This window comes from Candoia aspera, chromosome 2, assembly GCF_035149785.1.
Source record: "Candoia aspera isolate rCanAsp1 chromosome 2, rCanAsp1.hap2, whole genome shotgun sequence".
Taxonomy (NCBI): Eukaryota; Metazoa; Chordata; class Lepidosauria; order Squamata; family Boidae; genus Candoia; species Candoia aspera.
The window spans coordinates 177,288,776-177,313,406 of NC_086154.1; the positions used below are offsets into that span (position 1 = coordinate 177,288,776).

At 41.4% G+C, this 24,631-nt stretch overlaps 2 protein-coding genes across 2 annotated transcripts; both read left to right on the forward strand.

Annotated features, from left to right (window-relative positions):
* Window positions 1-891: 891 nt before the first annotated feature.
* Window positions 892-18,726, forward strand: ALDOB (aldolase, fructose-bisphosphate B). Its single transcript, XM_063294955.1, has 9 exons — window positions 892-1,010; window positions 11,426-11,542; window positions 12,290-12,501; window positions 13,070-13,124; window positions 13,682-13,842; window positions 14,006-14,089; window positions 14,883-15,057; window positions 16,491-16,690; window positions 18,224-18,726. The coding sequence occupies exons 2-9, from the start codon at window positions 11,431-11,433 to the stop codon at window positions 18,317-18,319; spliced, it is 1,095 nt and encodes a 364-aa protein (XP_063151025.1). The 5' UTR covers window positions 892-1,010; window positions 11,426-11,430; the 3' UTR covers window positions 18,320-18,726.
* A 2,239-nt stretch (window positions 18,727-20,965) lies between these two features.
* On the forward strand, window positions 20,966-23,248 carry MRPL50 (mitochondrial ribosomal protein L50). The gene is made up of 2 exons (XM_063294952.1): window positions 20,966-21,087; window positions 22,371-23,248. The coding sequence occupies exons 1-2, from the start codon at window positions 20,999-21,001 to the stop codon at window positions 22,756-22,758; spliced, it is 477 nt and encodes a 158-aa protein (XP_063151022.1). The 5' UTR covers window positions 20,966-20,998; the 3' UTR covers window positions 22,759-23,248.
* Window positions 23,249-24,631: the final 1,383 nt, after the last annotated feature.

The following is a 24,631-nucleotide window of genomic DNA, read 5'->3' on the forward strand; positions in this document are numbered from 1 at the left end:
GATTTTAAGTAGGAGATACTCAGGGATTAAGAGAGCCGATTTGGTGTAGTGGTTAAGGCATCATCCTAGAACCTGGGTGACCGTGAGTTCTGGTCCTGCCTTAGGCACAAAACCAGTTGGGTGACCTTGGGCCAGTCTCTCTCTCTCAAGCCTAAGAAGCAGGCAAGGGCAGACACCTAGAGTCAACACTGACTCAAAGGTGTGCACACACACACACAGGGACTGCAATCCTCCCTGGAGTAAATTCCTATTGAGTTCAATGGGGTCTCCTTTTGAGCGGTCTTTAGCACTTGGTGCTGAGGGTGGCCATTTCTGCGTTGCCATTAATGAGGAATTTCCAAGCCCCAAAGAGAACACTTTGCATAACATTTACACACACTGCTTTATATGCATAGACGCACATTGAGAACAAATGAATATAATTCAAATAAAAGTTGAACGCAATACAACTTATCACAGTGGCAGGGAAAATTATGATCGGGTTAACACCCCTGCCTGTTTGGCATCCCGGCCACGAACAGTAGTAGTTTTGGCCGGGCATTTCAAGCCCCTGCCTTCCCAGTTAGTAGACTGAAGTTGGCAGGGCAGCCCAAGGAAGCACCTTCAAGGGGAGAACTTTCTGGCTATTTCCCCCTTTGCAAAACCTTGATTCTTTCGTCATATGCCCGCGTTGCAAAATGTATTACACTTGCGTACACAGGAAAATTGTTTGCGCACCTAAATGTTATAGAGAGAGAGGGAGAAGTAGACGGGCAAGCAAGCACACACATCCACCTCTTATTGGACAAACCCTGTCACCCTTCACAGCCAATCAGAACTGCCGAGGAGTCACCTCTGCCAATCCGCTTGAAGCGGAGGAAGAGGGAAAGAAAATAGGTGAAGAGTTAACTAGTAGCGTTGCGTGAATGGTATAAAAAGTTTCCGCGTGGCAGAATTCGACCCGCTTGGCTGCAGCCACCTCATCCGTCCGCAGGAACTTCTGGGAGAGGCGGAGACGATCCCCCGAAACGGTACGTGCAAATGGGATCGTGAATGTTCTTCAGAGACTAGGGAAGAGAGAGAGGGGTGTTGGCAAGAGAGAGAGAGCCAGGCTCCCCGGAGATGCGTGAGAAAAGAAACCCTCCTCAACTTCCTCTTCTTCTGAAGAACCTCTCCTGGAGACCCTCTGCGTCTTACCGCAGGATAACTCCTTATAGCTTTGCCCGTTGACCGGGACAGCTGGGAGTCCGTTCAACGATCGCTCAGCCCGTTTCTAAATTGTGTATAAGTCAAAGCTCCAGGCCCTCAGAAAGCTGCGTCCGTGAGGAGAGAGGAGGTCTTCAGGTGCAGGCGCTTTCGTCCGGTACGCGAATGCAGAGGGTTTTGTTTTCCCTACTCAAGTCACGGACTTTCTGTTTAGAGTCCATCTCAGCTTCTTGCGCCTTAGGTGTTTTTCGCTGAGTGTCTTCATCTTCCATGTAGAGGCACCTTTCTCTTACCAAAACTCACTCGAAGGGTTTCACTGCTCTAAAGCAAGTAATGAAATGTCACCCCGCCCAAAATAAGGATGCAGCCCCGGGTCCCTCAACATCATTAACAAGATTCGAGGGTCCACTTCAATTAGGCAAGAAGTTAGTCCTACTAGAAGCAGCCTATGTCTTTGCCACGTCAAGAATAGGTAAAAATGAACAGAGTGGAAGTTGGGAGATCGGTTGTCACGTTTCCAAGCAGTTCGGGCTTCTTCCATCATTAAATTGGAGGGACCAACCTATGGCTCTCCGGATAGTGCTGAATTACAATCCCAGCATCTGTGCTCTTAACCATGGAGCAACAGGAGTGGGAATGACTGGTCCTTTATTGTAATGATAAGCAAGCTTCATGAGATGATGACTCACTTGGAATTTGGAGAATTAATTTATTTGAGTTATAGATTCAAGACAGATACCATGAGGGAGGTTGGATATAGTATCGACAAAGTGGCTGCTGTAAGCAATGATAGCCAGTCCCAAAAAAGCCATTTACCCAAGGGCAAATTGGCAGAGTTGTTCACATTCACAAAGTATACATTTAATCCAAAAATGAGCAATATGTTGCTCCTCAGGTATTGCTGTACTGCAACTCCCAACAATCTTTCCTATGACTATGCTATCTGGGACTTAGGAGAATTAGAGTTTGGCAACATTTGGAGGGCCACATGTTGCCCAGCTGTGCTCCGAGCAGGGTGGTGGTAGGATAGGTTTGAAAGAACGTATAAGATGTGGCCCAAAACTTTTGCAATGTTCACCAAGATTCCAACGATCATTCACTAAGGCAATGAAACCTGCCCTGTTAAGTCAAGGACCACAAAAATCTATTGAGAAAGCTGATGTGGCTATCAGATAAGGGAATCCTATTATCTTCTTCTGTGCACAGAGAAGGTTCTTAGGTCTTACTGTCTGCCAAACCCAGGATATCAGCCATGAATGTTTTGAAATGCCGGGAAGGCAATAAAAAGGAGGTCACATAGTCATCTTTGGCTGGACAAGGAACACAGATAGGCCTCCCATGGCTTGTATCAGGACCACTTTTTCTCCCAAAGGTGTTCAACAGGGACATGGTCTTTCAAAGATTTTAGGAGATCTGGAGGAGAATACTTCTGTATCACCTCCTTTTTTCCTTGTTGCCTATATGATGCCATCTTTTTCTCTACTGCTTGTTATCCACTAAGTAACTTTAATAGCTGGGAAGAAAATATTGCTCCACTTGATATGTTCAAATACCAACCCATACTTTGGAGTGGGGCTGGCAGTTACTCATCAGTGAAGAGCTTGGAGAGACTTCAGAGATAAGCCACCTTTCCTATCTATTAAAACAGCCTTCTGCCTCTGCCTAAGCCATGATTGTTTACTGCACAGCATACCAAGTTTCAAAGCAGTTCACACCTTCTCCTGTTATTTCCTTTATATTCATTATTCCAGCTGGCTGATCTCACTAAGAAAGATTTGGATGAGTGTTGGGAGAAGGGCCATTCAAAAAGGGCATATTCTCTTCCTATCACTCACTGTTAAATCACATGATGTTTCTCTATATGAATTGACTTTTTAAAAATTTATGTGCTCGCTATGAATACTGAATGCACAAATCCTTTTGCTTATTTTTTTTTAAGTAGTGTTGATAACTTGATAGTACAGCTGGTGTTACTGGTACCTTTGAAAAAGCTCATAGCAGGGCAGGAGAGGCCTAAACCGTAACTTCAGAGGGAATGGACTTCAGATTTAGATAACAATCTGCTTGCTTTTCTTGTGCAAGGTGAAAGGTCCCCTGTGCAAGCACCGAGTCATGTCTGACCCTTTGCGGGGATGCCGCTTTCGCGACGCTTTCTTGGCAAACTATAGAGCGGGGTGGTTTGCCATTGCCTTCCCCAGGCATCACCTTCCCCAGCAAGCTGGGGATGGCTTATTCTATTTCTAGGTGTTACCAGGTTGTTTGTTTGTTATTCTCAGCTAATAGGCCTCAACTGCAAGAAATGGCATGGTTTCTGTGTTTTTTTTAGAGGTCCTGGCAAAAAGGGGCCTTAAAATAGGCATCGTTTGGGATCTGCTGTTGTTGAATATCCCAAATAAGAGTCTAGAAGTTCCTGAGTCTCTTTCTCCACTTTAAGCGTTCTGAAGTCATTCCCCTGCTGTTTCATTTTATACACGTGTGGGGGGAAGGGGTTGCCCATGGAAAATATAATTCTAAATTTTTAGGACTCTCCTAAGTCAAAATTATGATAGCATACGAAGGACAAAACATCTGCGGTCAGACTGTAGCTTTCATAACAAGAGGCAGCTGGTCATTTCCCCTGCACAGATTTCTTCTAAGTGCACATAGGAAATTTACAAAAAAAAAGTCTGTCTGTAGTACTGTTCTGAATCTCCCGGTTGCTGCATTCATGCAAGTGGCTAAGGGAAAAAACGGAGGTCTATTTGTGGCTGAGCTGCATGGAAGCTGGGGTTCAAAGGATAAATAGTATAGATGAATGCAGAACCAGAATGTTGGATTTCAAACTGCATTAATTATTTCATTTATAGTCTGGGAAAATCTTTTGGAAAGTGCTGGCAATAATTGGATACATATCTCTGTAGTAGTACCAAGGAGTCCCCGAAACCCTAGAATTGACTATTGATAGGTAGAAAGAGCTGCTGAGGTGTATTATACTATAGGGCTTTTTTTTGTTTGTTTGTTTTTTGGTAAAAGATGCAGGCATATCATGTCTTTTTTTTTCTCCCTCAAAGCAGTATTGGCTAGTTCTCCTACACAAACACACAGAGACTTCTGTTTTGCATGTCCTTTTGCACTATGCAGTTGAACACTTACAATTCTTTTCTTTCAGATAAACTTCACAGTTTGGAATTTTCCCCCCAGTCAATCAGTAAAAATTTGAGAGCTCCTAGTGTTACCAATTGAAAGACGCTGTGGAACTATTCAGTCGTTGCTTTCCAAATATTGTGTATCTTACTGTGTCCTCTATTATAAGAAAAAGATGCATAAATTTGTGGGATAACCCAGGAGAGTTATAGCTGTAGTGTGACATTTGGACACTCTCACACATGCCCATCCCCATTACATTCCATGAGCAAAGCAGGAAAATGCACAGTACATCACACCTAGAAGCCCTCTTATTATGATAGCCAACATTTTGAAGTTGCCTTACTTCTAAAGAAATTTATGACTCTTGGCCACAGCATTCTGTTCTCTCCCTTTCTTCCCATCTCCTCTTGATGTTTTTGAGCTTTCTGCTTGCTTGAAGGCTGTGCAAGAGGCAACTTTCATCTTTTCACTCTTGTTGATCTGCAAAAATTCACAAATGCACCTATGTCTATTTTAATGCTTAGTTGCACTTTGTGTGTGTGTGTGCATGCATACCTTTGAGTCAGTGCTGACTCCTGGCAACTGCCTGGACAAGTCCCTTCAGTTTTCTTTGCAAGGTTTTTCGGAAGTGGTTTGCCATTGCCGCCTTCTTAGGGCTGAGAGAGAGGGACTGGCCCAAGGTCACCCAGCTGGCTTTGGGCCCAAGGTGGGACTAGAACTCACGGTCTCCTGGTTTCTAGCCTGGTGTCTTAACCACTACACCAAACTGGCTTGCATTTAGTTGTACTACAGAAGATTTATTTACTTATTAAATTTGTATTCTGCCTTTAATTCAGAACCTTAGTGAGCCCCCATAAATAGCACTCCTTCCTCCTGTTTTTCACCATAGCAACAATCCTGTAAGGTATAATTAAAGAAGTACTATATAAAAGCACCATAGAAAAATTCTACTAATCCAAAGTTCTTTTTAACCAGTGTAGCAAATCATTATCATAATTAGTCCTGGTAGCCCTATATTATTAAACTTAGTTAGACTGCTACTAAAGTCTGTATCTTTGGTGTCTTGGTGCAAGTGAAAAGAGTGATGATCCTAATCCATATAAGGGTTGTGTGCATCGAATCTGTGGTTCATTATTATTGTCCATGCAACCATGGTTTAGACTTAGCAAAGCTAAACTTCAGTTGTCTGTTACTTAGGAACAAAAATACTTTTGCCAGTTGGACATGCACCCTAAAAGATTCACAGGAGGCTTTGCAAACTGCACATCTACCCTCCCTCTCCCCAAAATCCACACACAGACACACACACCCTGCAGTCCACACTGCAGCAACCATAGTGAAAAGCACAACCCTCTTTTGACCTCTCAGTTCTTGCACTTCAGTTTACCATCTGTTGTAACATTAACAGAAGGCAACCTTTGTGCTGTTACTAGAGGAGATTTTCCCTCTCCCTTCTTTGGTAGCTCTCAAAAAAAAAGGCTTACATTCCAGCATTGTTGATCATTCCTGCCTAGGTCCTGTTGTCTCGCTGCCAGGGACTTGATTAGGCAAACAGCCTTGTTTACTTTCAATGCCCCTGATATATCTGAAATGCCACCACACTTTCTGTGGTGCTGCAACACCCTTTTCTCATTCTGAAACTTTTAGGCTTGGAAAATACAATTTATTTTTTTACAAAATGGGCTTAATTGGCACCAAGTTACGCCCTTCCCTATTGCTACCCTTAAAAGCTTGGGGGGATGGACAACTTTTCCTAGGAGCCGAAGCCTGTTATTTTATTATGGCTTGTACTTTTAGAAATAATAGAAACTTTTCTTTATTGTTGTGTTCTTCGATGTGGTGTCACTCAGATGTGCTAGAGTTCAAGTCATGTGATACAGCCCTGAACTCCCCTTTTTTTTAATTGTCTCCAGAACTACCCAAGCTCATGCTGCCAAAATCTATTAATTGGTGGTGGGAGACAAAGGGAAATAGGTAGACCAAGTCTCCAATGGGCTTGTAATGGTATGTGGGAATGACCTTGGAAGACGGGGAAGAGATGCTGCCCAGGGAACAATCAGATAAAAAAGGGCAGAGCCCACAGCTGCGTAACGGGAAGAGAAAGAAACTCAGAAAGGATGTCCCTCACTTCTCAGGCTGTAAAAGAGACGGTGGGAGATTTGTACTTTCAGACTTGCAAGCTTCTGTTAACGTAGCCTTACAATAAAGTAGAATTAGCTCATCTGGTCGTGTTTCCTGTCTGATCGACCTGGGAAGGCCAACAGGGCTTAACGTACCTTTGCAAGTGAAAACATGTATTTTCTTTCTCTTTCACCCTTACAGTATTTATGTAGTTATTTGATTTATATAGCTACCCATATCACACGCGTGACTTACTACAGCACTTATAGCGTGCCAATTTCAAATGGCTCCAGGCAGTTACTTTATTATAGTGCCAATACTGCCAACTATAAAGATCTCTCAGCAGTTTGCAATAAAACCTCAGACCAAAACTGAACCCAGTAATATTAAAAACAATTAAGCTTAATGGTTAAAACTGTTTAAAAAGGTGCATCGTCGTGTATTTTTCATATCAAAGATGTTCAGAGGTAAACAGGCAGGCATTCATTGTAGTCAGATGGACAAGCTTGGTACAGTTTTGCCTACACACCTTTTTAGAATTGTATTTTGTGATTTCCAGTGGTTTTGGATGCTCTGTTACTCCGGGAATTAGCATTCAATAAAAGGTGGTATTGTTACACACACAGTACAGCCATAATCTTAGAGAAAGAAAAAAATAAAGAATTACTACAGTCTTGAATGTCATTCAGTGGCCAATGCCCAATAATATAACCATCTTAGCTCTTCTCTTAGCAGATTCTGAAACAGAAGGGCAATTCACAGCCTGTTTTAATGATCAGCTGACAGCATGCCTGCTTTCTTTACCACATGAGCCATAGAAATTATTCCTATATCTACGTGCCTGAAAATCTCTGAGGTGCCTATGAATACCCAGGAAAGAATTAAAAGCGATCTCCCAGAAAGGCAAAAAATCAGGAGGAGTCTGGTAGGACTTTTTCCAACCTACTCTAGACATTTTATGAATCCAGACTCTTCCGGTTGTTTTTGGCTACCATAGACTAACACGGCTCTCCTCCTTCAACAATCCCTGATATGCACCCTGGCAAATGCTGAGGCAGCAGAGCAGTGAGGTTGATGAGCCCAAGTGCTTGTTAACAATGAACACAGAGTGTGCTGTCAGAGGATCACATTGTTATTTGGAAACAAGCAATCTGATTCTCTGTGGTAGAAGAAAACCTTGTTGGACACAGCTTGATAAAGTTTTGATGGCTCTGTCTGAACAAGTGACATATTCCCTGCTGTTTTTCCTGTTTCTTGCATTTCCACAGAAAGCAGCTTCTACAATGGCAAACTTCAGTCAGGGAAAGTGGGAGAGTCACTATGCCAATGTTTCTCAACCTTAGCAACTTTAAGATGTGTGGACTTCAACTCCCAGAATTCCCCAGCCAGCGCTGGCTGGGGAATTTTGGGAGTTGAAGTCCACACATCTTAGGACAATTTCTTTCTTTAACGAAATATTTTAGACTGCTTTTAAGACTTTCCCAAGGCAACTTCCAGGGATGTCCTCAAACAAGTCAAGAAGAGGTCCATGACCATACAAGAAAGGGATATGGCTTTGGTAACACAATAGTGGCCACCACCCTGACTTTTTTGACCTCGAGTGGATGTTCCCAGCAACTTCCAAGATCAAATGCACAAAGTAATTAATTGAAAGCAGTGATGAAAATAATCACATATTCCTTCAAAAAGAATACATTTTACACCTGAAGTGAAAGGCAGAAGGAAATAGGAGAGAAAGGGTCAGCAGTCGTCTTCCTTACCACCATTCCTCTCTCTGTAAGTTTAGAGGCTGCTTTTAGGCTGGCTGGTTTGTTTTAAAGGCAGCATTGTGAGAAAAACAGCATTATCCAGATTCCAATCCAATTTAAGACAAGTTTCTAATTCCAGGGAGTGGATCAAACACATATGTACATGCACACACACACACACACACACACACACACACACACCTAACTTAAAAAAAAAGATTGAATGCAGGAACTGTTTTTTGGTTATGAAAAGCACTTTTACTAACATTAATTGAAACAACACCCAATAGATCGCCTGTGGAATTGCATATGATTTTATAACAGAAAGGCTCCCCATATTTTGTCTGAATGTGCCAATTAACATATTTCTTTGTTTCTGATAACACGCTTCTCTTTAAACTATACAATTAACACTACAAAAAGGCAGTGTCTTGGGACCAAAGAAATATGTATTAGTCTTCAGCAGTAGAACTTGTGTCTTGTGAGACATTTGGAAACTGCAGAAAGACACAATCAGATCTTGCCTGGCACCCTCCTGATAAGTTTTGCTACAGCTCCAACCATCCCCAGCCAGCTATTGGCAAGACTGGAGCCTAATCCAACACACTGAGGCTTGGAACATCTATACTAATGACTTGCTTGCCTTTGTAAAATTTATGCTGTTTCCAGAGGTAGAGACCAAACAGTCTTGTAGGAGTACTGTTGTTCACACAATTACTCAGTCTCTCTTACCATGATCTTGGCTGGATTTACACTTGTCTTGCCTATAATTTTAGTTTTGCTTTGACTTTGGCATCGATTGACAAAAGAGCAATTGTTGCTATATTTATTTTATTTATTTTATTTATTTATCTAATTTATCCCCTCCCATCTTCTCCCGTTGGAGGCCTCTGGGCGGTTTACAACAATCGATTAAAACCATCACAATAATACAAAAAGTGAAATACAGTAAAAAAAATACTATAAATAGAAATAAAGAATAAAGAATAAAAAATCCAAGCGGTGAAGCATCTAAAACAAGCGGTGAAGCATCTATATACACCATATTGGCAAGAACCAGATGTGGTTCTTCATTAAAATATGGCATCTGCATGACACTTGTAGCCCATGGTATCATTTTTTCAAGCCAGATGTTAATTTGATCTGAATTACAGAAAGGCTCCTTGTCATTTGCTCCAAAAGCAAATGTCTTAGGCAGTAATCTTAGCAGACACAGAAAACAATTGCTCCATTTGTTGTTTTTGTTACCCAGGGTCTAAAAAAAGAAGAAAGGCTGAAAATGTGGGGTTTCTCTGATTATATTTACCTTTCTTTTTTAAAAAAGGAATTTATTTATCTTATGTAGGTATTTTATTAGAAGAAAATCCTATAAGAATTCTTCTGCCCCCGCCCCGCAGTCTTTAAATTAACAGGGAACCACATATTACTTACATTAGAGATGGCTGGAAGAAAGGCTACAGTACTGGCCAATTTCTGGAGATGCCAATGCTTCTTGCTCAAAGAATGTAGGACTATGTAGATATTGATCCAAATTCTGAAGGTCTTATGTGTGTTAACCAATAATACACACTGAGGGCATGAGGATGCCAAGCCACTTGCTAAGCAGCTCCAGACATCTGTTTTCCCGTGATGTCAGCAGTGTTGGAAAATTAAGCTGGTTTATCTCCAGCTCAGCTGTGGCTTAGATGGGAGTGCTGCTGAGCTCATGTTAATCTTGCTTTTTGTGTTGAGATGTTGCTGTTCCATTTCTCCTTTGGTGGGAACTCTTGCCTCGTTCCTTCACCTGGTTTTGGGACTATAGGGGCACTAAGGGAAAGTGCTGGAGTGCTGCTGCCTCTCAGCCACAGGAAGCAGGGATAAACTGGACCGAGTTATTGTCAGTTTTCTCTTCTCTTCACAGCTCTCCAGCTACAAAGGAAGTATTTCTATCCTTTTTGTGTGGGGAAGTGTGGGAATTGCTTTTGCTGCAGCAGTTTGACTCAGGCAGTGATTTTCTGCTCCTGGTTCTCAGGGCTTTGGCTGAATTGAAGGTGGTCACAGCTTGCTGTCACTATACTCTGGGGAGTTTGGGGCAGCGGCATCCAGGGCAGAATGTCAAAAAGGCCAAGTTGGTGGTCCTAACCACACAAAGACTCGTCCCTGTTGTATGTGCTCAATGTTGCACATATGTACAAGGAGGCAGGGCTTAAACTGCATAGTCACAGATACCCTCTTGAGTTTTTTTACCACTATCTCCCCATGGGTCATTAATCATGTTGTTTACCCTGAACCTGTATCCATGGCTACACAGTTTGTCCTAAGTGTTAATATTACCACATCTGTAGTGTTAAAATAAGATTTAATTGCTTGGCCTCCTTGGCCAAACTGCCACCTGCCCCTTGAGCAGAAGCTCTTGAGTCCAGGAAAACTCCCAGGTTCTGCACCAGTCCTGAATAGGGGAAGTACAACCCCATTCAGGAATAAAAGTGGAAACTCTCCAGTTTCAGGTGGTCCAGCTACCTACAGCCACTTGAGCAGGATGCCAGGGTTGAACCTGAGTCTGTTCCTTGCCATCCAGACCCTCACAGCCTCCAAACACTGAGACAAGACCTTGACCACATCACTTGGTCAGCCTGGGCTTAGATATAGCATCAGCTTAATGGTGAGACCTGACCTCAATAGGACAGATCACCTTGGCCAGATATTAAACAGAAGAGGGTAGAGTGTCAAGCCCTGTGGCACCCCACTTACCAGGGGGCTCAGGTTCAAACTCTCCCCCCTCCGCCAACACTGACTGGGACCAGTTACAAAGAAAGAGGAAAATCACCACAATACAGTGTCCCCTGCTCTTCATCCCCAAAGGTGGTCCTGAAGGACACCATGATTAATAGTACTGAAAACTGCTGAGATGTCAAGAACCAGGATAATCCTGGCTCCACCAGAGATCACCCACAAGTGTGATCGATGACATCCCTATACCAGGTTCTAGTCTGAATCCCAACTGAAACGGGTCCAGGGCCCTCTGAAGCTATAGTTCATTTTTTAAATCCACTATTTGTTAATTTTTTTGTTGTTGTGACTGATACATAATGGCTGAAAACCACAGTGTGGGTTGGAATGTGTCCTCTTTTTGTTACATTTAAACATACAAATGTCTTATGCCATTATAATGATGCTACTGTTGCTAAAATACAAAATAAATCATAAGATGATTCAAACATCCAAATAAATTTGTCTTAAAGTTTCAAATGGTCTTTTATTTCCAGACACCATGACCCACCAGTTTCCAACTCTCTCTCCGGAGCAGAAAAAGGCACTCTCTGACACAGCTCAGCGGATTGTAGCTACCGGCAAAGGAATCTTAGCAGCAGATGAATCTGTAGGTAAGTTTTATCAAACGATCATTTTTGACCTTTTCTATTGAGACTGCAAGGTTAGAAAAAGTTTAACAGATTCATTTATTTCAGTATTGAATGATTAAACAGTAAGGTGCTCCATTGACAAGATAAATACAGCTCATTTCTAGAGCTACCTTAGACAAGCCAAGGGAAGACATTCAGAAGTGGATTTCACATTCTATTCTGATCCCATGGTACAGCTTTTCCTCATCTGGACATCTCCTTCAGACTGCAGGCAAAGGATAGGAAATGCGAATTTTCCAATCAAAAGCTGCTAGTATAAACTTGATTTTTCCCAACCCTATAAAAGAAAGAAGATTAGCTGATTTTCTATAAGCAGCAAGAATACTTCACAAGAGGTAGAATTTGAAGATTAAATTCCACACCTTTAATCTGAAGAAGTGTAGTCCACAAAAGGCTGGCATACTTTAGGTCACTGTTTCTCAACCTTGGCAACTTTAAGATGGGTGGACTTCAACTCCCAGAATTTCCCAGCCAGCCTTGCTGGCTGGGGAATTGTGGGAGTTGAAGTCCACCCATCTTAAAGTTGCCAAGGTTGAGGAACACTGATTTAGATGATGGAGTTTTACAAGTCATTGAGTATCATTCATGAGTGCACACCCTACAATCTTATTTTGTTGAGCTTTTGAAAGGTGATATAAATAAAAGGACAGATTATAGGTAAAGTTCACCAACATAGTTCCTGACTTGTAGTGGTTCCTGTCTCCATAGGGACAATGGGTAACAGGCTGCAACGCATCAACGTGGAGAATACGGAAGAGAACCGCCGTCAGTTCCGTGATATTCTCTTCTCTTCTGACCCCTCCATCAACCAACAGATTGGGGGAGTTATTTTTTTCCATGAGACTCTCTATCAAAAGGACAACACCGGAAAACTCTTCCCAGCTGTCATTAAGGGCAAGGGCATAGTGGTTGGAATCAAGGTAAATAGTTTCAAAATCCTTTCCCAGAGGTTTATTTATTTATTTTTAATCTGCTCAATCATGTCCAATTCTCAGAGACTGCTTGGACAAGCCCCTGCAGTCTTCTTGACAAGGTTTTTTAGAAGAGGTTTGCCATTGCCTGCTTCCTAGGGATGAGAGAGAGTGATTGCCTCAAGGGCACCCAGCTGGCTTTCATGCCTAAGGCAGGACTAGAACTCCCGGTCTCCCGGTTTCTAGCCTGGTGCCTTAACCACTGCACCAACCTGGCTCTCTTCCCAGAGTTAGTTGCTGCAGAAAAGTAGCTTTTATCTGCACTCCTATTGTAGGACTGATTGCAGGCCCCACAAAAGCTCTGAAAGCAGGATAGTGCAAAATAAAGAGTGGGAGGGCTTGTTTGTGCCTTTTGGTTGAGATACACAGAGAACATATGCAGTAAATCTGCTGGGTGAAGGTGATCATGTAAATCCAACATATATTGGTACCGCCCATGTTCAAATGATCTGGGCTTAACTATATTTTGTGATATATGTGATATATGTGCATTTAATGCTTTGTTAATTATCCGCAGCTGGATAAAGGCATGGCTCCATTGGCAGGAACTAACCATGAAACCAGCATTCAAGGTAAGCTTTCTTTTACATCACAGAATTTTCAGAAACATTCTAGCTACTAAGGTAAAAGGGTCGAAGAACAAGGAAAAAGAACACAACTCTTTGAAGTTGAAGGGTTCTTCTTCAAGCACTAAAAGCAAGAACAGATTAATATTGGGAGGAGTGGAACCTTAGTCCTAAAAACTCAAGAAATGAGGAATCCAAAAAATAGAACTTATATTCAAATAGAACACATTTACCTGCTTAAGGTAACAAAATTAATCATTGTCATATGCCCCAAGGGCAGTACTTATAAAGATTTGTGTAATATATCAAAATTCTTGTCTAAAGTTTCCTCAAGACTACGAAACAATTCAACTTTTCTACCTGGTATTCTAAGCTTCTAGAAGACACTGGTTTTGTTTACCTAGCACTCTTATCCATGATTAACTCAACCAAGTATTTTTCAATAAAACCAATATACTGGATTTTCATGACACACTGAGCCATAACTCATACCTGAGCCTCACGGATTGAGTTTGTCACAGTGGGCAAACCAACCGCTAAGATATTTCTACATTTGCCTTCAGGTCTGGATGGGCTTGCTGAGCGCTGTGCCCAGTATAAGAAAGATGGAGCAGATTTTGGCAAGTGGCGTGCTGTGCTGAAAATTACAGATACAACTCCCTCTACTCTTGCCATCCAGGAGAACGCTAACACTTTGGCACGCTATGCTAGTATCTGCCAACAGGTATAATAAGGTCTCCACAAGTGTTTGTGTGCTTGGGACAGCTTGTCTAAGGGCTTGATAATAAGTATGCCTGTGAATCTCTTTTACTAGTTCTAAGCTGGCTAAGCTCAAGTACAACCTCTCTAGATTTCAATTAAATTATCTCTCTCTGTTTAAACACCAGCATGGCTTAGTTCCTATTGTGGAACCTGAGATCCTGCCTGATGGAGACCATGACCTCCAGCATTGTCAGTATGTGACTGAAAAGGTAAGGGGGTGTTGTTGTTGTTGTTATTATAAAGGGTCTGGTCCACTTTTCAGTCTAAAATGAAATTCCCAAGGGTACAGTGGACTTATCCCCTGGTAAGCAGAGTTTGCTCTCTTAAAAAGTACTTCTAATCATCAAGAATTTTTTCTAAGTCCAAACTGTTTTGTGTCTCTCATAATCACTCTATTAAAAATTGGGAATGCCATCTAAGATACATTGGGTACTAGAGGTTTTTGCAGGCTTGTAGTTTTATTAGGAATAAATAGGCAAAAATGCACATTGCACATGACAATATATACCAATTTGGAAATCTTTGGCTGATGATTTTTGAAGCGAAATGAGTAAATATATCCATTTGTTTTAAATAAAAAACAAGTATGGGAAATGCTCCTGAACCACACCTCCCAACACTTCTTTGCCTGGGGCCATAATGGCTGAGGCTAAAGGAAGTTGCACCTTGACATCTAGGGGACCTGATTATGGCAGTATATAAGCAAAGTGCAATCAATGACAATGTGTTGCACTACAACCCCTATCATTTGCAGCCAGAGCGAGTATTAATGAATGATGGGAACTGTAGTCCAACACGGAAGGAAAGTACCAGACTGAGGAAGGACAGCTGTATTGGATAGCCGGGGAAATGCTGAAGGAAGCTAAGTCTCTGCATGTTGCTGAACCATCTTGTTTGAGGGTGAAGCCTTAAGCTTACTTATCTGGGAGCTGCCACGCTAAAAGGAGTTGGGCTGTAAGCAAGTTCTAAACATTTTCCCCGCCACTTTTCCTTGTATCCCAGGTGCTGGCGGCTGTTTATAAGGCCCTGAATGACCACCATGTCTATTTGGAGGGAACGCTGCTGAAGCCCAACATGGTGACAGCTGGACAGGCTTGTCCCAAGAAATACACCCCACAGGACATAGCCATGGCCACTGTCACAGCTCTCCTTCGGACAGTCCCAGCAGCTGTTCCAGGTAATTCTTCGGACCTTGTTATTTCAGCGACTGAAGCCCCCTTGGCCAGTATCTCATTGCTGGTTTTCCTATCTAATTAAGGGCATTTTAAAGCTGAATTTGAGCATTCTGATCCGGTATTTCTTGCTGCCAGGCAGCGGGTTTGTGAAGGGAAAAATGTGGTGCTTTCATGTGAATATTCCGTCCATGGTGAGAATTGATTTTTGGCGCGCCGGACCTTTTTGCACTCACGCTTGCCAGTTGTGTGCCTGTTTAGAAGAAAGGGACTGTAGCAGTCTGCTAAGCCTGTAAGGTGGAAGGCTGCAAGTCTCTAACATCCAGTTCCGGAAGCCTTCTGGGTCTTCACAGCTTAGTTTCATCTCCTGCTTTCAGAGAGTGACTAGTCCAGTGTTTTTCAACCTTGGCAACTTTAAGATGGGTGGACTTCAACTCCCAGAATTCTCCAGCCAGCCTGGCTCACTGGAGAATTCTGGGAGTTGAAGTCCACCCATCTTAAAGTTGTTGAGGTAGAAAAACACTGGACTAGGTAGCTCCTGCTTTCACCTCCTGTCTTCCACGGGGCACCTCACCTGGAATTCACTCCCTACCTTTGGTGCATGAGAGAGATAGTCTAGTTTCATATTAAATTAATTTTTAAAGTCCTAAATGGCTTGGGATTGGGTTGTTTGAAGGACCACCTGCAGTTGTACAGACTTGACCTATTAGGGGCAACAAAGCCCCTTCTCAGGTTACCTAGGTCTGTCTAGGTGCAGTCTTTACTGTGGCAGCCACATCTTTGTTGAATCTCTTCAGTAGAAGGTGTTCCTGTCTTCTTTCGTAATTACTTTTGGGTAAGCCTGAAAGCTTCAGTCCACTTTTAAATGATTGCAGGATGCAGGTCTAAAATTTACCATCCCTAATTTTAAATCTTGCTGGGTTTTGTTTTGTTTAAATTTGGCCTCTATTGAAATGGAGTGTTTAGTTTGGATTAGCTGTACTTTATTTTTTAAATTGTATTTATTTATTTATTTCTCATATTTCTACACCGCCCATCTTGCAAGTGCCTCTGGTGAATACTTGTTTATAAGCTACCTTGAGACACTTCTGTCTTGAAAGGGAAATAAAAATATTTTTGATAAGAAACCACTTTTATTACTCATGTGTAAGCTAGTGTAAGTTGGACAATTAAGCTTAGGGGCGGCTCCAGTTTAAGTGGTGCTTATGCTTTGAGGCACATTAAAAAAAAAAAAGGTAAAGATGCCCTTGAGTGAAGTCCAACTCCATGTATTTTTCATGGCACGGATATGGAAGTGGCTGACCATCACCTTCTTCTGGGATGTGTTTTGATTTCTTATTCTAGCCAATATATAAAGCATCGTGATTAAGGCAGCACAGTTACATTAGCACTTAGGAATTTGAGTCATCAGTATCTTCTACTCTGATTCAAACTGCAGGAATTTGCTTCCTTTCTGGAGGCCAAAGTGAAGAGGAGGCATCCATTAACCTCAATGCTATCAATCAGTGTCCACTGCCTAAACCCTGGAAGCTGACATTCTCATATGGACGAGCTTTGCAAGCATCAGCTCTAGCTGCCTGGTCTGGGAAGCCTGAGAATAAGAAGGCCGCCCAAGAGGCCTTCATCAAACGGGCAAAGGTAGGTCAGCATCCTTAAAAGCACCAGAATCTCAAAGGTGCCACAGCTAAAGGAAGAGCAAAATAATCAGTGTATGTTTCAAACTGAAAGATTGTTGCTTTCAGCCTAGCCATTTCTAGCATTGTATCATGAACACTGAACAGGGATGGGTGCATCTGCCCTCAAACTTCAATTTTTTTATGATCCAGCTACCTGGTCATATTGCCATACCACCTGATAAGCCCTTTGGACAGCATAACAATGACGTGTGCTCATAATTATAATAGTTTGAAAAGTGTGCCCCAAGGCTGAAAAGGGTAATCTGTCCTGGTTTATCATGTACAAATTTAATTGAGTAATTCAGTGGGTAAACCCAAGTTAAATGAGGTAAACCTGAGTTTAAATCAAGCTCAGGGTGATATGTAAGCTCATCATGTAAACTTTAATGAACAAGTCAGAGTAGCGCACTATAAAAGAGCCAGTTCGGTGTGGTAGTTAAGGTGTTGACTTAGAAACCAGGAGACTATGAGTTCTAGTCCTCCCTTAGGCATGAAAGTCAGCTGGGTGGCTTGGGGCCAGTCACTCCCTCTCAGCCTAACCCACCTCACAGGGTTGTTGTTGTGGGGAAAATAGGAGGGAGGAGTATTAGGTATGTTTGCCCATTCAGTTATATATAAAAAAGATGGGGGGAAGAGGAGGAGGAGGAGGTTGAAAATAAAGTTAAAAATAATAAGATCCAAGTTGAACACTTATGGAAAAAAAAATTACAGATAGAAGTTGAATGCTTATGGAAAAAGAAATCCGCTGTTATACCAATTGTGATTGGAGCCCTTGAAGCAGTACTTAAAGACTGCCTTGATATTTGGAAATTTTGAATTTATTGGACCTGAACACCCTAATTTTACATGCATGGAACTACCAATATCCTCAGATGCTACCTTAATAATTCTTAGGTCCTTGATTAGGATTTGAATTAATCAGTTTTCATCAGTCTTTGACTGTGAATCTAATTGTATATTATCAAATCATCATCATCATCATCCTTCTATGAAAGCAGCATTAGAGTGTGATTTACACAGTTAGATGTGAGGATTTGCTCCCATTCTCTTGTAGTATATCTCATTCACAATTCACCTTGATTGACTCTATAGCTAACACTTGCATTTCTGCTCTTACCCAGCAATAATTTACTATTGCAGCAGCATACTATATATAACATATAAATATTTCAAATTTAATATATACGTTAAGATATATCTATATATCTATAGATATATAAATATATCAATTACATTGTATAAATATATAATTACATATTATATCATAGTTGGTACAAATATAGCCTAAGTGAACAGGTATATTTTTCAGTCAGTCAGACTGACAGCTTAATTTCTTGTAGAAATTATTCAGCATAATTAAATACAGTACTGTAACAAAGCCCTGACAAGTAAGACCATACTTGGAAACATAATTGTTGCTTGGATTCACTGATTTTTCTCCATTCTTAATCTTTTTAGCACCTAACTAGCTGTATGTTTTCTTTTTCTTTTTCAGATTAATGGCTTAGCTTGCAAAGGCCAGTACGTCACATCTGAAAAGAGCAGTGGAGCAGCCACCCAATCACTTTTTAGTCCCAGTTACACATACTAGTTCATAAAACATTGCTGTCAAGTCACCCTTTCTTACAGTCAACAAAAGGCTAAAAGAGAAAACATCACGCAATATATCCCTAGTAGTCCAGCAAGTGGATGGATTGGACTGAAAGGCATCATGGCATGTTGCAAATCCTTTGGCACCATGCAAATTAATTTAAACATGTTTATACATTCATAAGGAACTGGACAGATTTTAAGAATTTAATCTCTCACTCTTTGGATCACTGTCTTTTTATGACTACCTAAGTGCAGCCCCTGTCCTATTATTATCAAAGGGGGAAAAGGTGAATAAAATGGTCATGTTGAACAACAGTCAAGAACGAGGAAACAGTGCCTTTTTCAGTCTATAAACTGAACAAATGTCCTGCCACTGTGAAAAGATTAAATGCCTGTGAAACTTTGGCCAAGTGTATATTGGTTATTCATTTCTGGTCCCATTGCATTTTCCCCTCTCCGTGTGGCAGTCTACTCACCATATATAATGGCTTAACATAATCAGTGCTTGATGAATGTGTCTGGAATTGATAAAAATGGCCCTTCAAAATACCAGTAGACTGTTCAGATCTTGGGGGGAACCTCATTCCAGAGGGCAGGCGTTGCTACAGAGAAGATGTGCTTCAGGGGTCCAATAGATGGCATTGTTTAATCGATGGAACCCAGAGCATGCCAACCATGCCAGATTGAACCAGCTGGGCAGATACTGCTATGGCAGGCAAAATAGTGTCAGAGCTGGTTTATGGAATCGGAGCCCAACGCAACGCCATGGTAGTATCTGCCCAGCTGGGTCAATCTCAAAACACTAGATTAACACTTCAGATGGATTCCTGCAAAAAAAAAAGATCTTAGGTATTTAAAAGAACACGCCCAGAACCTGAACTATTTTTTAAAATACTTAGAAGTAACATATTGCATAGAAAAGGGATCAAAACAGGGAAATCCTGCTTAGATGAATGATCCATTGGCCCAAACTACCTGTTGGCTAAACCAGATTGTATAAATTTATAGGTGGACCTACCTGCTCAAAAACCCTATCGGCCCAAGGCAACATGAGATCCTTTGGGTCAGGGGTCAGACATAGCCTAATTTTCATGCCCTCACGTAACCACAGCCCTCCTCAGCTTCTGCTCTTAGGGAGCTTCCATTTTTCCACGATCCAATACTGCTGCATACACTCCCCGCTCTTTAAACTCGCCCCGCATGGCATAAGCTAATAAATGCTGAGTGAGCTATTCATATTGAATCATCTCTCTGGATGCACTCAGGAGTTTCACTACTGCACGTTAATAGATTGTGCATATGGACACTACATATCTAAGTTTGCCTTGTATCTATTTTACAGATAGCTTGATAGCACAACTTTCCATTCAGCTAATTTCAGAAAAGCTAAGCACAGCAGGACCTAGTTAATACTTGGAAAGGAAACCACCAGGAAATCCCAGGGCTGAAGGGTAGACAGGGAAGGAAAAAAAAAACATCCTAGAAGAAAAAAACAGCACACCAGTTTTTTACTCTTTTTAGGCAAACTGCATGGATGTGCCAATGAAGTAATCAAGAGTCAAGCTCAACTGGAAAGAGATTTTGTTTCTGTACTAAAGCATAATCATTTATTTGGTTTGGAACAAATTTGTTTTTCATTCCCTATACAGCCAATGGAACAATGTTTTGGTTCCTACTTCTTCGATGCTTAAGTCAGCAGAAGCTAGTGCACCTCTCATTTCTGTTTCCATCCATTTGTGGGAATAATATTTAATTGTCATTGTGAAATACAGTACCTAAACAATGCACAAATGTACACAATGTTCATGGACATGCTCCCAACATAAAACAGCAATGCTTAAATATAATATCCTTATGGGTGATTTTGTACATATGCTTGAGTAGAAATAAAATAAAATAAAATAAAATAGCCTGATTTAAAATTTTGGTAAGGACTGAGCCTTGCGATCAACCGCGCTAAAGGGACGGGCTGGACCACTTTCGCGACTTGGAGAAAAGCAAGTACGCGAACAATGCCTCTATCAGCAACCAGCCGCCTCCAGTCTTCAGGGCTCACCCTACCAGCTTTTCCTGTTCTCACGTGCCGATCTTTCGAGGGGCAGGACTAAAAAAGACGCACCTTTGCGGGTTTGCTTTTGGTCACCGCCGAAAGGAACTCATTTAATGAGCAGGTGTTAAATCGCCGCCGTAGAGAACGGAAATCACCCTCAGGCAGCGCGATCTTCACTTCTCTACGGTGGAGACCGGCAAGAAAATCGCGGTGCAATTAAAACCCGTTCAATTTTAAGCTGATATTGACAATTTGCCAATAAAAGCTACGACAAGCGATTCTTTTCGCTGTTTTTTTCCCCGCTAACTTTTCCAGTCGGGGGAGGGGGGGGGGAAGACCACGCTCCGATTTCTACGGCAGAGATGGGCGGTGATAGAAATTTGAAAATAAATTAAATAAATAAATAAACAGGAGCTAGCCAACCAGTTGTAAAAGCCTCGCATTTTACTGTCCGATCAAGGGCGACATCGCATTAAGGCAGAACGGTCCGGGTCATGTTAGTTCTATAGTATTAGGTCTCTATGGAGAGGAACAAACTACAAACCCCACAATGCCAAGGGCTGCGGAAGGGCCTTCGTGCAGTTTGCGTGCCCTTCGAGGGGCGGCGCTTTCTTTGCGTCGGCCAAGATGGCGGCTTCCAGCGGTCTGTTGAAGGTGTGGCGACGCCGGCTGAGTCTGGGGGTGCCTGCACGCGGGAGTTTCTGGGGAAGACAGAAGTAAGTAAGATGTGTGTAGCAATCATGGGAAGAGCTCATCGTATTGGGAAGGGTGCAAAGCGTGGGGGTAAGTTCGGAAATGGTTAACGGAACTGAGTTGCGAAAATTCAGATGCCGCTAGATGGCAGCAAAGAAAGAGTGGAGATTCTTATTCTCTGCTGCCTTCTTGTGCTCGCCCAGATGTTTGCAGACCAGTGATAGCCGTAGCTTCGGGGGAGAGTCCTTGGAACGTACAATCTTAGTTTTCTCATTCTGTGGCGTTTACCTGGAGAGCCTCCAGTTGTGTGTGAATGTCAGGCACTTTAAGCTTAGTCTTTCATATCACATCTTCCTATCTCTGAAGTTGCAATGGTTACAGCACCCTTCCCAAGCTGTTATTTTTCAAAACCTTTGATTCACAGTTCCACATTTTCCTGCCAACCTGGTTGGTTGGATTCTTTAGCACTGGGAACCTTTAGCTCTTTGGAAATGAAAGGGGAAAATTCACCATGACCCAATTTATGTGGGGAGACCACACAGTCTGCTTGAGCCAAGTTTATGTGAACAGCGCTGGGGACAGACCACAAGGTTCTGCCCATTGAAGGAGGGTACAAACAACCTTTATATGGTCATATAATAAATGCTGACCAGTAATGATGTCAAATGCCAGTCATAACTCAGGTTAGATTTTCTACTTATAGTGAGATAAGCAGAATAATAAAGTGGAGGTTGGCACTAGTCAGTTTTTGTGGGTAGTTTCTTCCCAGTTCTCATTTAAAAATATAAGTGCTGATTTAAGATAACTCATGAGCCAGCATCTGCAAGTGCCCAAGCAAGCTATTAAGGAGGCTTACTTGAGTTCAGGGGCCTTGGTAGTTTGGTGGTTTGGGTTCAAGTTTCTGTTTTACTTCTTCAGAAATCTATGAGCAAGGAAACAGTTGGGCAGATTGATACTGATAAAGATAAATGTGTCCCTGAAGTGTTCAGTGTCCAGGGAAAGGATTCTGGGTTTAGACTTATATATGCAGTGATGTTAGCAATCCCAGTAAGATTGTCAAGGCTGTTTTTAACCAACTGGCCTGAGGAAAAGGTCTCTGAAACAGGAAGACAGCCAACAAAATTTAGTGCAGCTTATTTTTTTATCTCTGATTTAAGTAAAATTCATTTATGTTTTTATTTACAAATGTTTATACAGCTTGTAAACCATTTTGGATCCAAATACAGGATATAAATTATAATAAATAAACAGTAAGCTTTTGAATATGAAGTTGGTTTAAAAACCCTCTTCTAATTCATTTCAACAGGAAAAAAGATCAGCCAGTGGTAGTAGAACCAAGTATTCCTGTGAAAGCTATTTGCCCTCCACCACGAAGTAAAAAATACCTTCCTCCTGAAGATCTCCAGAGTCGTCTAGAGTCTTGCGTTAGAGAGATTTGGGGGTCCTCAGTTTCCAGTGACTGGCAAAGGGCATCACTAGTGGACTTCAATTTCAAGTATCGACTATTGGCACAAATGGCAGCAGATCTGGGCCACACGGTCCCCAATAACCAGCTTCACCAGATGAAGAGTGTCGGAGATGTCTTGGCTTTCTATAATACACCTGTAAAAGACATCTCAAAGTTGGACGAGTTGAGCATGCAGGAGCTTCCATCGAATCTGAAGATCAGTTGGGAGTATGAAGTGAAACAATAAAAGTATTGATGTCAATTGTCACCAGTAAAATAGCATCAATATAAGTGCAAATAAAATATTTTCCAGGTTTCCAGAGAATGTTTATTACCTCCCTGCAAATAATAATGATACTGTAATCCACCCAGGGGAATAATTCATGCACGGTTTTTGGTTTTGTTTTGTTTTTTTTCGAGAGAAATCTGGAGACGGTGTATTTTTTTTTTCAGGCTCTTCTTCATTGGAAGAAATTATGGATACCAAAATGAGTCACCAGAAATATTTGAGACTTGGTTTTCCCTGTCTTCTTTCTATCTTTGTTTATCCTGCATTTGTTGATTAAGAGAACTTGTTATATTGGTCATATATAAAGTGGTGTTGAGGCTGCAATTAATTCACTCTATTAAACATTGGACTCTCTCAAGTAGCAAGCTTCTGTTAATGGAATGGGAGGGAGAGAAATATGCACCATCTTAACCATTTAAGGCAGCTTGAATAGGGTTCTTTAATTTCATCATTTTATTTGCTGTATTTTTTTGTTATCAAAGCCATTTATTCAAGTCTTCTGACTGAAGGGGCGGGAGGAGGAAAAGAGGGGAGGCATTATAGAGAATATAATAGCAGTTTAGCCACATACAGATAACATACAAAAAGATAAAGATTAAATAAAGAGTTAAAACAAACTAAAAAGTACAGAAATAAATAGAAATAAATACAGCAAAAAGCATTCTGACCTTCTCCATCACAGATACAAATAAAAAATACATTAACCTCTTACTCTAATTTTAACCAAAATAAACATTTGTATAATCTATACCAACCTAATCATCAAATCCCAAAATCAAAACTTCATCCTTTTCATTTACAAGCAAAAAGTCCAGAAGTGGTTTCCAAGTAGAAACAAAACTAGACAAATTTTCTCTAAAGGAGATAGTCAGTTTTGCCATCTCTACCAGTTTCATTAATTTGCTGTATTCAGTATAAAAGTAATGTGATAATAAAAAGACAGATTTTCTTTTATGACATCAGAAAAATAGTGGGAATCTTATGTAGGAAAGTCAAATTATCCAATAGAAGAGAATATATATAGCTCAAGGTTGAATTGTGGAGTCCTTGGTGCTCTCTGAGCTTGTTTGTTTGTTTGCAGATGTTTCATTACCCAAGTAGGTAACATCAGTGTGAGTGAGTATGGGGTTTGCTCCCTGTTTATATACCGTGGCTTGCCCTGCCAGTGTTGGTGGGGGTGTGGTTTTCTCCCCTTGATTAGGATATTGTTTTCTGCCTGATAGTTTGTCTGGTGTTAATCCCTGCTTATCTGGGTGTTGCCTGCTAGAGAGGATGTGTTCTGTTCTTTTTGTTTCCCTTTTTATTGTCTCTTTTGAATGGTTTGCAAATGTGGTTTATCTCTGTCTGTGATGGCTGATTTGTCTGAATGCTAAGCTTCCAGGAATTCCCTAGCATTTTTGGATTTAGCTTGGTCTAGGATGCTGAAAGTTTCCCAGTTGAAACTATGGTTGAGTCTGTCCATGTGTTGTGAGATTAGGGAGTTTTCATCGTGTCTTCTGACTGCTAGTTGGTGTTTGTGGATGCGCTCTGCTAGTCTTCTGCCTCTCTGTCCTACACAGTGGCTGTTAAAGTCCTTACACTGTACAGTATGTTGCAGATGACTCCTGTTGTTTTCTTCTTCTTGGGCTCCTGGGTCTTTTGATTTGCTTAAGAAGTTCTGGAGAACTTTGATTGGTTTGTGTGCTACAGTGATGCCATGTGGTTGTAATAGTCTGTTTGTTGTTTCTGAAAGGTTTTGATGTATACAGTAGTGTTATCCTTTTCATAGCTTGTGCTGTAGTGGTTGAATGGTCAGGAACTTTTTGATAAAGTTGCGTGGGTATCCATTTTT

What these genes read in the sequence shown, in the direction of transcription:
- ALDOB (XM_063294955.1), top strand. Translation starts at nt 11,431, where the DNA reads ATGACCCACCAGTTTCCAACTCTCTCTCCGGAGCAGAAAAAGGCACTC. An exon ending in GCATAGTGGTTGGAATCAAG is followed by an intron (nt 12,502 to 13,069) that starts GTAAATAGTTTC and finishes AATTATCCGCAG; the next exon opens with CTGGATAAAGGCATGGCTCC. An exon ending in ATGCTAGTATCTGCCAACAG is followed by an intron (nt 13,843 to 14,005) that starts GTATAATAAGGT and finishes TTTAAACACCAG; the next exon opens with CATGGCTTAGTTCCTATTGT.
- MRPL50 (XM_063294952.1), top strand. Translation starts at nt 20,999, where the DNA reads ATGGCGGCTTCCAGCGGTCTGTTGAAGGTGTGGCGACGCCGGCTGAGT. An exon ending in AGTTTCTGGGGAAGACAGAA is followed by an intron (nt 21,088 to 22,370) that starts GTAAGTAAGATG and finishes TCATTTCAACAG; the next exon opens with GAAAAAAGATCAGCCAGTGG.